This window comes from Sinocyclocheilus grahami, unplaced genomic scaffold, assembly GCF_001515645.1.
Source record: "Sinocyclocheilus grahami isolate Dianchi unplaced genomic scaffold, SAMN03320097.WGS_v1.1 scaffold436.1, whole genome shotgun sequence".
Classification (NCBI taxonomy): domain Eukaryota; kingdom Metazoa; phylum Chordata; class Actinopteri; order Cypriniformes; family Cyprinidae; genus Sinocyclocheilus; species Sinocyclocheilus grahami.
In genome coordinates this window covers 313259-325975 of record NW_015505615.1, presented here as the reverse complement: position 1 = coordinate 325975, position 12717 = coordinate 313259, and the positions used below count along the sequence as shown (strand labels likewise).

General features: G+C 37.0%; 1 protein-coding gene across 1 annotated transcript in view; it reads right to left on the bottom strand.

Moving 5' to 3' along the window:
• LOC107551861 (diacylglycerol kinase delta-like) overlaps positions 1-12717 on the bottom strand; it is a 28539-nt gene that overhangs the window by 1423 nt on the left and 14399 nt on the right. The window contains exons 8-26 of the mRNA XM_016233617.1: positions 12283-12445; positions 12057-12192; positions 10538-10698; positions 10365-10464; positions 9985-10261; positions 8803-8937; positions 8622-8726; positions 8455-8548; positions 8257-8367; positions 7852-7948; positions 7246-7353; positions 7042-7155; positions 4995-5129; positions 4750-4904; positions 4028-4139; positions 3841-3933; positions 1621-1740; positions 1432-1549; positions 1227-1357 (exon numbers count right to left, since the gene is read on the bottom strand). Of these exons, the coding sequence (XP_016089103.1) occupies positions 1227-1357; positions 1432-1549; positions 1621-1740; positions 3841-3933; positions 4028-4139; positions 4750-4904; positions 4995-5129; positions 7042-7155; positions 7246-7353; positions 7852-7948; positions 8257-8367; positions 8455-8548; positions 8622-8726; positions 8803-8937; positions 9985-10261; positions 10365-10464; positions 10538-10698; positions 12057-12192; positions 12283-12445 (2465 nt within the window). The remainder of the gene's footprint in view (positions 1-1226; positions 1358-1431; positions 1550-1620; positions 1741-3840; positions 3934-4027; positions 4140-4749; positions 4905-4994; positions 5130-7041; positions 7156-7245; positions 7354-7851; positions 7949-8256; positions 8368-8454; positions 8549-8621; positions 8727-8802; positions 8938-9984; positions 10262-10364; positions 10465-10537; positions 10699-12056; positions 12193-12282; positions 12446-12717) is intronic.

Sequence of the window (12717 nt, the reverse complement as noted above, 5' to 3'; positions counted from 1 at the left end):
ACACACACACACACACACAGACAGACAGACAGACACACACACAGATATAAGATGCTTTAAGTCTGTTGTTCTTGACTCAAATAGTACACACTTCGCTCTGTACACAACATAGTATACAGATCAAATATGATCATCTTCGTGCCAGGGACCCCATACTAAAATTTAAAAGGCAGTTATATCTTTTCATGTGTAAAGACCTCATTAATACTGTGAAAAAACACCAATACAAGTGTCTATTATGTTTCATCATTATTTTTTTACTCACTACAGTATTATACTGTTAAATGCAGTGTTATTAATTTACTACTACAGTTTTTGTTCATATTTTAAATGAGATTTTATTTTATATTTTCTGTTTTCACTTTCATTTTAGTTCAAGATTTAGGAGTTCTATTGTGTGTTTTTGTCTTTTTTATTGGTTTTTGTCTAGAGTTTTAGGTTTTAGTTTATTTAGTTTGTTATTTTAGTACTTCAATTTAAACCAAACAAAAAATACAATGTCAGCTTTTACTTTTTTTACTTTATTTCAGTTAATGATTATTTTTATTTCAAGTAATGAATTTTCTTCTTTTCAGTTTTAGTTAATTATAATAACCCTATTTAGATGATATTTATTTAAATCTAATTGTATTTATTTGTTTTAATCACTTTCTTTATTTAAATCAAATTAATATTTAAAATGTATTTAAAATGTTTTAACAAAACAACATTTTATTTTAACAAATCTTATTTATTATAATCAATTATTTCTATTTTTATTTTACTCAAATGTATTTATTTATTGTTTTTTTTAATCAAATTTTATTTATTTGTTTTAATCAATTTCATTATTTAAACCAAATTAATACTTTTTAATTCAAATGTAATTCTTGTCTATTTAAAACAAATTTTATTTATTTATATATTATTTTAACCAATTATTTATTTGTTTATTTTAAGCCAAATTTATTTATTGTTTATTTAAACCACAATTATTATTTTAATCAATTATTTATTTATCTTTTAAAATAAAATGTATGTATTTGTTTGTTTGCTATTTATATCCAATTGTATTCATCAAATTTAAAAAGTTTAATCTTATCTTTATTTAGACATTTTTTACACTGTTATTCTGTTTTCCACGAACCCCTTGCAGCCTCCTTGGAAAACTCCTGGATCACAATCCAAGACATGCATCTAAATGTGTGCATCTTTCATGGTATTTGCCAGAGGCTGAGCGCTAATACCTTCAGGTCTCTCCTCTCCAGCTGAAGCAGCTCTGGTCCTCTGATATCATGTCTGATGAAGATCTCCTTATACTCGGACAGACAGAGCATCTCCAGCCAGACGGCCACTTCATCCACACCCCACGTATTCACTGCTCACACAGCACACACGTGTATTACACTCATGCACGAGGTCAGAGGTCAGAGGTCAAAGGTCAGGTCATACCTGGCATGTTGAGGGCGGCGCACGTCTCCTTGTTTTTGTTGTTTTTGTCTTTCTTGAATTTGGGCACGAGGCGGAATTTAGCGCTACGACTGCGCTTGGAGAAATCAGACAGCTGACCCTGCGCGCACACACACATTAGACTGGAACACACTCACCAAAACATCCCAAAAACAGCTGGATGTCACGCACCTCGTCGTCAGCCGGGTCGATGAGCTGACTGAGCCAGCTGATGTCTGTGAGTCTGCGTAACTGCTGAGTGACTGAACTCAACGCACCGATCAGCTGATCTCTCTGAGGAGGATCCAGCTGCTGCAGAGACACAAACACAGAGACATGATCATGAAACACTCAACTCAATCAATTCAGTGCCTATTAATGTTTCTCAGTGTCACTGTTCAGATGTAAATTATCATCCAGCTCGCTGCTAAAGCACATAGATATAATTGTCACACGACACTTTAGGGTGGACCAATCACATTTGTCTTTGATGATATACAGTATATATATGAAGAGTTAATTAGCAAAAACCGATAAACGCCACTTTAAAAAAAAATGCAGTGCATTATTCTCCACATATAGTGCAATCTGAACCCTAAACACGTTTTGTCAAAAAAGCCGGTTTTGTTCACTTTCAAGGCATCTCGAATTCAGGTTTTACTGCAGAAGCCGACAAGCACCTTGTTGTTTCTGAACAGAAGCCGATAAGTCCATTTCAGCGAATCAGCGCGCTGTATTCAGGTCAGGTGACAAGGCTACTTTCACTCTGAAAAGACGAGCTAGCTGAGAGGAGTTTCGTCAAAGCTGACTAAAAGTGATCCAGGATCATTTCGACGAACTTGATGAACCTGTGATATCTTCTTCAGGGCGAAAAAGGAAAATAAAAGCTGAAAGGTTTTCACGGAAGCTTGTAAAAGCAGAGCGTGTGTTGCGTGTAATCACATCCATACAGTTTATGATCACAACAACAACAACGTTTGTCAGACATTATCATCTGAGGAGATTACAAAGATTAAACCAGCGTTTTTTTAAACTCTAAAACATGAAATGTGGAGTTACCTGCTTTTGCCATAAAACAAACTTTTAATATGTTTAAAAAAAATACTTTCAATGAACTTTAATTTTGTAAATTACCTGTGTTTGTTTAAGTTATTATTACTTAATCAAAACAACCCAACTGTAGTTTGATTGATATATTACTTGGAATACACAATAAAAAAAAACGTGATTTCTGAAAAAATAAATAAAAATAGAGTTATCGATTGCTACTCGCTAAATGAAACAAACAAATGTAAAATAAACTAAAGTACTGTATTGTTAGATGCAGTGTTATTTTAATATCATTACTATTATAGTTTTTGGTAATATTTACATTTTAGTAAAAGTTTTAGTAATTTAGTTTTTGTCATTTTTATAAGTTTTTAAAATATATATCTACATAGTTTTTAAGTTTTAGACATTTTTGTACTTTAACTTTTATAACTAGCTGAAATCAGTTTAATATATAAGTAATATAAGATATTTTAATGGTTTTAGTTTTAGTTAATAATAACCCAGGTTAGATGTGCTATTTAATTATGTATTTATTTATTTTAATAAATGTATTTAGTAAAATCGAATTAATATATATATATTTTTTCTAATCAAACTTTTGATTATTTATTTAAATACATTTATGTATTATTTTTTTAATTAACTGGAAGATGAAAAGCAACATCATGATTTAGTATTCAGTCCATATTGTGAAAAGTGTTGTTTTAAGATACTATTATATATTCTAAAGTATTCTAGTATATTTTTAGTATATTTTCAGTTTTCATTTTAATTTTAGTTTAAGTAAATTTGTTATGCGTTTTCATCATTTTTAATATTTTTTTTTAATATTAGTATTTATTTTTTCAGATTTAGATTATTTTAGTACTTCACCTAAAACATTTTTTATTTCAGTAATCTTTTTTTCATTTAATATTTACATTTAATTTATTTCAGCTTTATTTCAAATGATGACAAGTTTGAGCTAAGTAGATTTTCAGTTTTCATTTTAATTTTAGTTTAAGTAAATTTGTTATGTGTTTTCATCATTTTTAATATTTTTTTTAATATTAGTATTTATTTTTTCAGATTTAGATTATTTTAGTACTTCACCTAAAACATTTTTTATTTCAGTAATCTTTTTTTCATTTAATATTTACATTTAATTTATTTCAGCTTTATTTCAAATGATGACAAGTTTGAGCTTTTTCCTATTCATGCACATGCAAGTTCTACAGTAATTTACATCTATGAAAAAGGCAACTGGCTGTTTAAACTGAAAGGACTTCCATTCCAACAGCCAATTTCTCCTAATCATTTTTCTACAAGCGGTCCATCTCCTCTCCCTTACTGTATATCATCTCTGTGAGATTCACTCACCAGGCTCATCTTTCCCGCGAGCAGCAGTTGGGTCTCACTGTGCAGAGCTTTGACATTACTGACCATCTCCATCACCACATTACAGGTCAAACCCTACAAACACACACGCGACACGTCAAAGATGTCATGAACCAAACCAGAGCAGCTAAGCACCAGTTATGAAGTCGTAATCCACACACCGACTCACCCCGCTGCTTTTGGAGTTTGCGTACACCAGATCCATGGCCTTAGAGCTAGCGTTGACTGCATGAGCCAATTCCTGCTCGATGGTGTGATGAGACTGTGCTGCTTCCCTGATACTAAACACACATTCATGCTTGTTTGTATATTAGATTTATATATGCATATATATAGAATAGGCAGCATGTTTGTAATATAAAGTATATACACTAGTCTTCAAAAGTTTGGGGTTGTTAAGATTTGCTAATGTTTGTGAATCTCTTCTGCTCACCAAGGCTGCATTTATTTGATCAAAAGTACAGTAAAAATAGTGAAATATTTTTAGAATTTAAAATAGCTGTTTTCTAAGTGAATATCTGTTAAAATGTAATTTATTTCTGTGATGCGCAGCTGTATTTTCAGCATCATTACTCCAGTCTTCAGTGTCACATGATCTTCAGAAATCAGTATAATATGCTGATTTGCTGCTCGAGAAACATTTCTGATTATTATCAATGTTGAAAACAGTCGTGCTGCACAATATTTTTGTGGAAACTGAGATAGATTTAGTTTTTAAGGATTCACAGATGAATAGAAAGTTCAAAAGAACAGCATTTATTTGAAGTAGAAATCTTTTGTAACATTATTAATGTCTTTACTGTCACTTTTGATCAATTTAATGCATCCTCAATGAATAAAAGCACATTTCATTTAAATAACCGTACCTCACATGAGTTAAAATCTGTGTACCTGTGTATAAGTGCACCGGCTGCTTGTCCGAACAGGCTGATCTGAGTGGTTTCGTCTTCAGAAACGATCTCCGGCTGCGATGCATGCTGGGAAACCAGCCGAGGAATCTCGCCTCTCTGTTTATCCTCCCACGACTTCAGAGTGTTCTCGAACGCCTGGAAAAAAACCAGCCGTATGTGAGCTGCGTTTCACTTCTCCGAGAGCTTCACACCGAGTTCCCATAATGCTGTGCGTGTGGCACTGACCCGGTCTCTGGTGAGGGTTTGTGTGCGGTTCTTGTGCAGGATCCGGATGTATCCGGGCGGTTGGATCCAGGCCTCCCCATCCACCTGCACAGGGACGCCTTCATCTCCCAGAATAGTGATCTTCACTGTTCGACACTGATGAGACACACACACACACACACACACACACACACACACACACACAAACAGACACACACACACCCCACACAAAAACACACACACACCCCACACACAAACACACACACTCGGTTACACAGACTCACGGCCTCAAAACACATTTTGAGAAAACCTCCTTTAGGCGATGTCCTCACATGTGAAAACAGTATAAAAACGCAGAAAGCTTTCTGTTAGGGTTACAGTATTTATAACTAGTTCTAACAATTTAGATACACTACAAGTAAGATTTTTTTAACGTCTCTTCTGCTCACCAAGGTTGCTGTAAAAAATACAGTAAAACCAGTAATACTGTGAAATATTTAGGGCTGCCCCCTAATAGTTGACTAACCTTTAATCGACGAGAAGAGGCTTGGTCGACCAAAATTTTATTAGTCGCAGAAAAAAAAATCCACAGGAAGTGGTGAGGTCACGCAGTCCGTGACGAACAGATCGTTAACGGCTAAATTTTGTGGTAATACAGTACATCCAAATGCTCGCCTATCATCGACCTCAAATATGGCTTATCATCTGAAATATGTAAGTAGTAGCAACTTTACATGGCCGCTCAATCTAATGTTAACCTAGAAATATGTGCGCTGTTCAAGTGTCTGAACAGTAGCGCGCTCACAGCATGACAGATGGAGGCGCCGGTGCGGTCATTTTTGGTCATACAGATAAGAGTAATACATCTTTCGAATCTGTAAAGCCTCTATGTTTATTTGTGTGCACTCACTATAACAACAAAACATTGAGCTTTTGTAAAATAATGACAGCAAACAGGATGCGCTTTCTGTCGTCTCGGTCTCTGTGAACTTGAGCGCAAAACTCTGTATACTTGCCTTACAGACATGAAAAATATATCTATAGAGAGTGAAATGTCTACTTTCAAATGGAACAATTCAAATCTGAAAAAAACTAATATTCTCAGATTATGTAATCCGTATGAAACTTGCATGCAGGCGCATCACTACTGTGGAGATGACGAGTCAGTGTCGCCAACTTCATCTCTTAAACAGAAAACACTAGTTTATCAATAGATTATTAAAATGTTAATTCAGTTTAATCTTACTGTTTTTCCCTGACACATTCATCATCATTACTTCTGCCAGTGTGCTGTGGTAAGCTTTATGAGTGCGCTTAAGCAATTATTAGGCTATGCAGGCAATTAAAGGCTCATTAGCATGATTTAAATGGTTTATTAATGGTTTATTAAATGTGCGATTGGTTGACTAATGCTTAAAATGAACGACTACTAGTCGACCAGAAAAATCTTTAGTTGAGGGCAGCCCTAGAAATATTATTACAATTTAAAATAATTGTTTCCTATGTGATCTTTGATATATTATTTATCTCTGCAATAACTAACTTAATGAATCTAGAGTTTGTTTTTTTAAATAATAGATATTTTATATATACATTTACATAACCATTTAACAGTTTGGGGTCAGTACAATGTTTTTTATTCAGCAAGGATGCATTAAATGTGATAAAATGCATTTAATGTGCATTAAAAGTGAGATTAAAGACATTTCTAATGTTACAAAAGATTTCTATTTCAAATAAATGCTGTTCTTTTGAACTTTCTATTCATCTGTGAATCCTGAAAAATAAAATGCATCACGGTTTCAATAAAAATATTGGGCAGCACAACTGTTTTCAACATTGATAATAATCAGAAATGTTTCTCGAGCAGCAAATCAGCATATTAGAATGATTTCTGAAGATCATGTGACACTGAAGACTGGAGTAAAATTCAGCTTTGATCACAGGAATAAATTACATTTGAACAGATATTCTCATTGGAAACAATTATTTTAAATTGTAATAATATTTCACAATTTTACTGAACTTCTGATCAAATAAATGCAGCCTTGTGTGTGTGTGTGTATACCTGTGCGATACGGTGATGCTGTAGATTAATAACTCTAGAAACAGCCATCTGCATGCTGCCGAACACAGCCACCACCTCCAGGATCTTATCATCAAACGACGGCGCCATAAATGTCTGTAAACAAGCACACATTTCATTACAAACACACACACACTTCCAAATTTCACAGACACACATACACAGGAAGTCACTGCACAAACGTACATCATCCTCTTTAGTTCCGCCCCAGAAGTTGGTTCCTCCTGCGTAACTGGGAATATTCAGCACGGCGATTCCCTGGAGACTGGGAAGAGGGATCGGCCTCCCATCACACTACAAACACACACTCAGGTTAGGTATGATTAACCTTACAAACATGTCCGTACACACACACACACACACACACACACACCCCCACTCACTCACACACTCACACACACACACACACACACACACACACACACACACACACACACACACACACACACACACACACTGAAGATTTAAACTCTATGTCAGTTTAAAGCTAGATTAAAGACACATCTCTTTAACCTGGCTTACACATAACACACTAACACATTTCTAATATTCAAATCCGTTAAAGGATTTTTAGGCTGCATTAATTAGGACAACCGGAACCGGGAACACTTCCCATAACACCCGATGTACTTGCTACATCATTAGAAGAATGGCATCTACGCTAATATAAGTCTGTTTCTCTCTTATTCCGAGGTCACCATAGCTACCAGATCCAGTCTGTATCCAGATCAAATGGTGGATCAGCACCTAGAGATGACCTCTACAGCCCTGAATTTCAGCGGAGATCAGTACAACTAGATGCGCCCCAGAGACAGATCCCTTGTATGTTCTGTGCAGAAGTTCTTTGGTTCCCAGGACTCCATACCACATCATGTTTTTAGTGCGACTCCTAAACAAACATACAAACACACACACACACACACTATCAGAAATGTTTCTTGAGCAGCAAATCAGCATAATAGAATGATTTCTGAAGATCATGTGACACTGAAGACTGGAGTAATGATGCTGAAAATACAGCTTTGATCACAGAAATAAATTACAGTTGACTATTCACATAGAAAACAGTTATTTTAAACTGTAATAATATTTCACAATTTTCCTATTTTTACTGTATTAAATGAATAAATGCAGCTTTGGTGAGCAGAAGAGACTCTTTCAAAAACGTTTGCAATTATATATTTGATGTTTATGTACCTGCATTTCTCTGGATGCTCGTCACGTTTATTGTTGAAGTCCAGAGAGATCTTGGCATCCAGACCGATCCCGAAATAATTATTCATCACACATTTCTCCGTGTACAGATCCCTGAAACACACAGAGAAGCACCTTCCCATCAGCCTTTGCTCTAAATTCGACCGGTCGACAGACAAACAGACAGAAGCGACGACTCACAGGTTCTCCGGATCACAGCTGAACGGATCAGCGTTGACCAGCAGCCTGGTGATCACCGAGCCACTAAAAGAGCCCGACACACCAGCTCTGAGACCTGCAAGCACAAACACACAACATGAGCCTCTGAACTACAGCAAAACCTCTGATGCTTCCACACAGACTCTTACTTGGGTAGAGGATCTTAGTGTTCAGCATGGGCATGTTCTGCTGAGCGGAGCTGCCTATGGACAGGCTTCCTTTACTGATGAGCTTCTCACATGGAGTCTTAGACGCTGAGATGGAGAGACAGAATGAGCAAACGAGCGCTGCTGTATGTCACTAATGAGTCGTTGTAACGAGTCGCCTCACCTCGTCTGCTGGCTCGCGCTCTGCTGCTGTATGACGACTGCAGAGACAACGTTTCTGAACCATCATCCTCCTCTTCTTCCTCCGCCGGTAGGGAAGGTAAACCCTCCTCCGTTTGAGCGTTCTGTTCATCCACCGCTGCAAGACGAGATCACATGATTTTGATAATAATCACTCTTCATTTTGATGATATTGATATTTAATCCCAAGATCGATCTTTTAGTTTGTTATGTTTTGTTGATGCATGAACAAACATTTTTAGTGCACCTGTCATCCAAAAATGATAATGAGCTTTGTGTTTATTACTTCTGACATTAATCAAAGTCTGAACACAAACAAACACACACACACACACAAACAAACATACACACACACACACACACACACACACACAGACATACACACGCGCACACACACACAAACACACACAAATGCGCACACACACGCACTCACACACACAAATGCGCACACACACACACTCACATAAACACACACACACGCACACAAACACACACAAATGCGCACACACATGCACTCACACATACACAAACGCACACATACACACACACACAAACACTCACGATCGCACACAAGCACACAAACGCACACACACACGCACGCTCATACACACACACACTCACACACACAACACACTCTCACACACACACACACACACACACACATATCTGGTTCACTATCCTTGTGGAGACATTCCATAGGCGTAATGGTTTTTATACTGTACAAACTGTATTTTCTATTGCTCTACACCAACCCTACACCTAACCCTACCCCTCACAGGAAACTTTCTGCATTTTTACAATCTCAAAAAAACTAATTCTGTATGATTTATAAGCTTCTCTACCCATGGGGACCTCAATTTAGGTTCCCACGGTGATACAAGTCCCCATGAGTTGGTGTGTATTCAGGTTTAAGTCCCCACCAGTGTAGAAAAACCACACACAGACTCTTTTTTCCAAGGTAAACAATTCACAGTTAAGAATAAATACTTCATTTTTACGAACTTTTATTTTACAGTTTCAACAAATTTTAGTCTCTGGATTGTACAAATATAGCAATTCCAACCTTAATTATTTAAATGATTTAATATATATTTATTACATAATATTTACATAATTTATATATTAATATAATTTTTTCTGTCATTTACAGCAGAAATAACGCTACCTTTCTCCGTGTGCTCGATGATTTGTCTGATGGCTTTCTTCAGGCTGTTGGCGCGAAGCATCAGCTGCTCTCGGGGTTTGAAGATAGCGGCGGGCGGTCGAGGTGAGCAAGGGGGCGGGGCAGTGGGCGGGGCCATGGGCGGAGCCAGAACCACACCCTCCCCATCCACCTGCTCCTCAGCGATGGTGGGTGGAGGCGCAGACATCACACTGCTGGCCTGGGCTTCATCGTTAAGCGTTTTCAATAACGAGTCCAACTTTTCTTTTAGCACACCACACTGCACACGAAAACATCCCGAGTCATTCATCAGCCAATCACAGAACACTCCAGAACAGCCAATCACAAAACAGCTAGTCATCCGATAGCCAATCACAGCTGACCTTTTTAGCCATGGCCTCTGATTCTTCTAGGTTTTCGGTGTTTTTCTCGTAAGCACGTCCGACTTTTGCAACAAAGTCTTTAACCGTCTCACACAGGACTCTGAAAAACACGCTTTTAGATAAACCACCAGCTAGAATACGCATGAACAGAAATGGTCGTGTACAGTACGTACTTGGCGGATGAAATGACCACAGAGTGCTGATCGGACGTTAGGATTTTGGAGAGATGAGCAGCGACTGAGTCCTCATAGGTCAGAATGTGCTGCACCTGAAACACAGAACAGCCAATCAGGGAAGAGGAAACACAGAACAGCCAATCAGGGCAGAGGAAACACAGAACAGCCAATCAGAGCAGAGGAAACACAGAACAGCCAATCAGAGCAGAGGAAACACAGAACAACCAATCAGAGCAGAGGAAACACAGAACACCCAATCAGAGCAGAGGAAACACAGAACAGCCAATCAGAAACACAGAACAGCCAATCAGAAACACAGAACAGCCAATCAGAGCAGAGGAGACACAGAACAGCAGCGGTTACTTTAAGAGAAAAGATTTTGATGTACTATCTGACAATGATTATTTAATTGTAAATAAATAAAGGGTGGGAAACACACACACACACACACACACACACACACACAGACACACACAGACAGACACACACACACACACACACACACACACACACGTCAACACTCTTCTTGACATAAACCTGTAACTCAAACAGCAAAGCTTGGATAAAGATGGGTTTGTTTTCCAGGGAATGCATGAACTGAGAAAACGTAAACCTTGAATGCAATTTAAGCCGCTTCAGATAAAAGCATTTGCTAAATGCATAAATGTTAACATAAAACATATATAAACAAACAGAACTGATCTTCAGCCAGGCACAAAAATCCACCACCAGGAGGCAGTATAAGCAAAGAAACTTTGTCTGAAACTCTATTGTGTCCTACACTTTATGCTATATTTAGGGTCCTAAGAAATTCATTTTAATTCCCCCCCCCCCAATTCTGTTTTTCCAATTTAAATTCAAAATTCAATGTTTTTACTTTATTAATTTATTTATTAATATAATTGTATTATTATTAATTATTTAATGTTAATTTGATTATTTTTTATTTATATTTTTCTGGATAATAGTTTTAATTAAAGTTTAATAATCAAAAAGCATGTCTAAATAATTGAATTCACACAAATTTAACAATTTAATAATTTACAATTTCCACAATAATAAGAGTCCTATGAAATATTTCTTTATTTTACAAATTCTGTGTTGTCTGTTTAAATTTTTCTGGATTTATTAGTTAATACAAATGTATTATCAAAAAAGGTAGTAATCAAATGAAAGCATAAAACATTAATGAATCTTTCAAAATGTAATCAAATGATAATTTAACAATTCCTTTTATTTTTTGGCAAAAAAAAAGGTGCTGCACAATAGAGGCTTCTTGTTCAAATTAAATATAGAAGAAATGGTGTGATATTCCTTAAATTGTATTAATTGTAATATTTGAGAAGTACATTCTACAATACAATAGTAAAATATATTTCTGTCACAATTTCATTCAGTTAAAATGAACTTTTATTTTGACGGGTTGCAGTGAATGCCTTTAAGTAATGATGAAAAACCAATGTATTGTAGTTAGAAGAATGCAAGCTGAGATTCTGCTGTTTTCACAGTATGATTATGTATCCGTTTGTGAATGAATTTGTACCTGTTTGTGTAAAGTCAGTGCGTCTATCTCTGATAAAACCCATCCAACGCTGCCGTCGCCTCCACACACCAGAATACGAAACGTGTCGAACTTCTGAAACAGACGCAAGCTGCGGCAGACACACAAACACAGGTACAGATGCCAATGAGCAAATGTGAAGCGCAGAGATTCTGTGAACAGGTACAGGTGTGTGTTTTACCCCAGATGTGGCCCTCCGTTCATCAGATCGAACACTTGTGCGGGATTCAACAGCTGCTTAAAGCGCCGCAGGAACTTCACGCCCTGATTATCTCCACTTTTACTGTTCACAAACACCAACAACGGGCTCGTGCAGGTCGGAGGACACGTCGCCTTCCAGAACCCTACACACACTTCCTCTTCGTCCGGCTCCACGGGCGCTTGAGTCTCCTCATCGTCATCTGAACACACACACAGAGACATACACAGACACACAGACACACACACACACAGACATACACCCACACACACACACACACACACACACACACACACACACACACACAGACAGACAGACAGACAGACAGACAGACAGACAGACACACACACACATACACAGACAGACAGACAGACAGACAGACAGACAGACACACACACACACAGACAGACAGACACA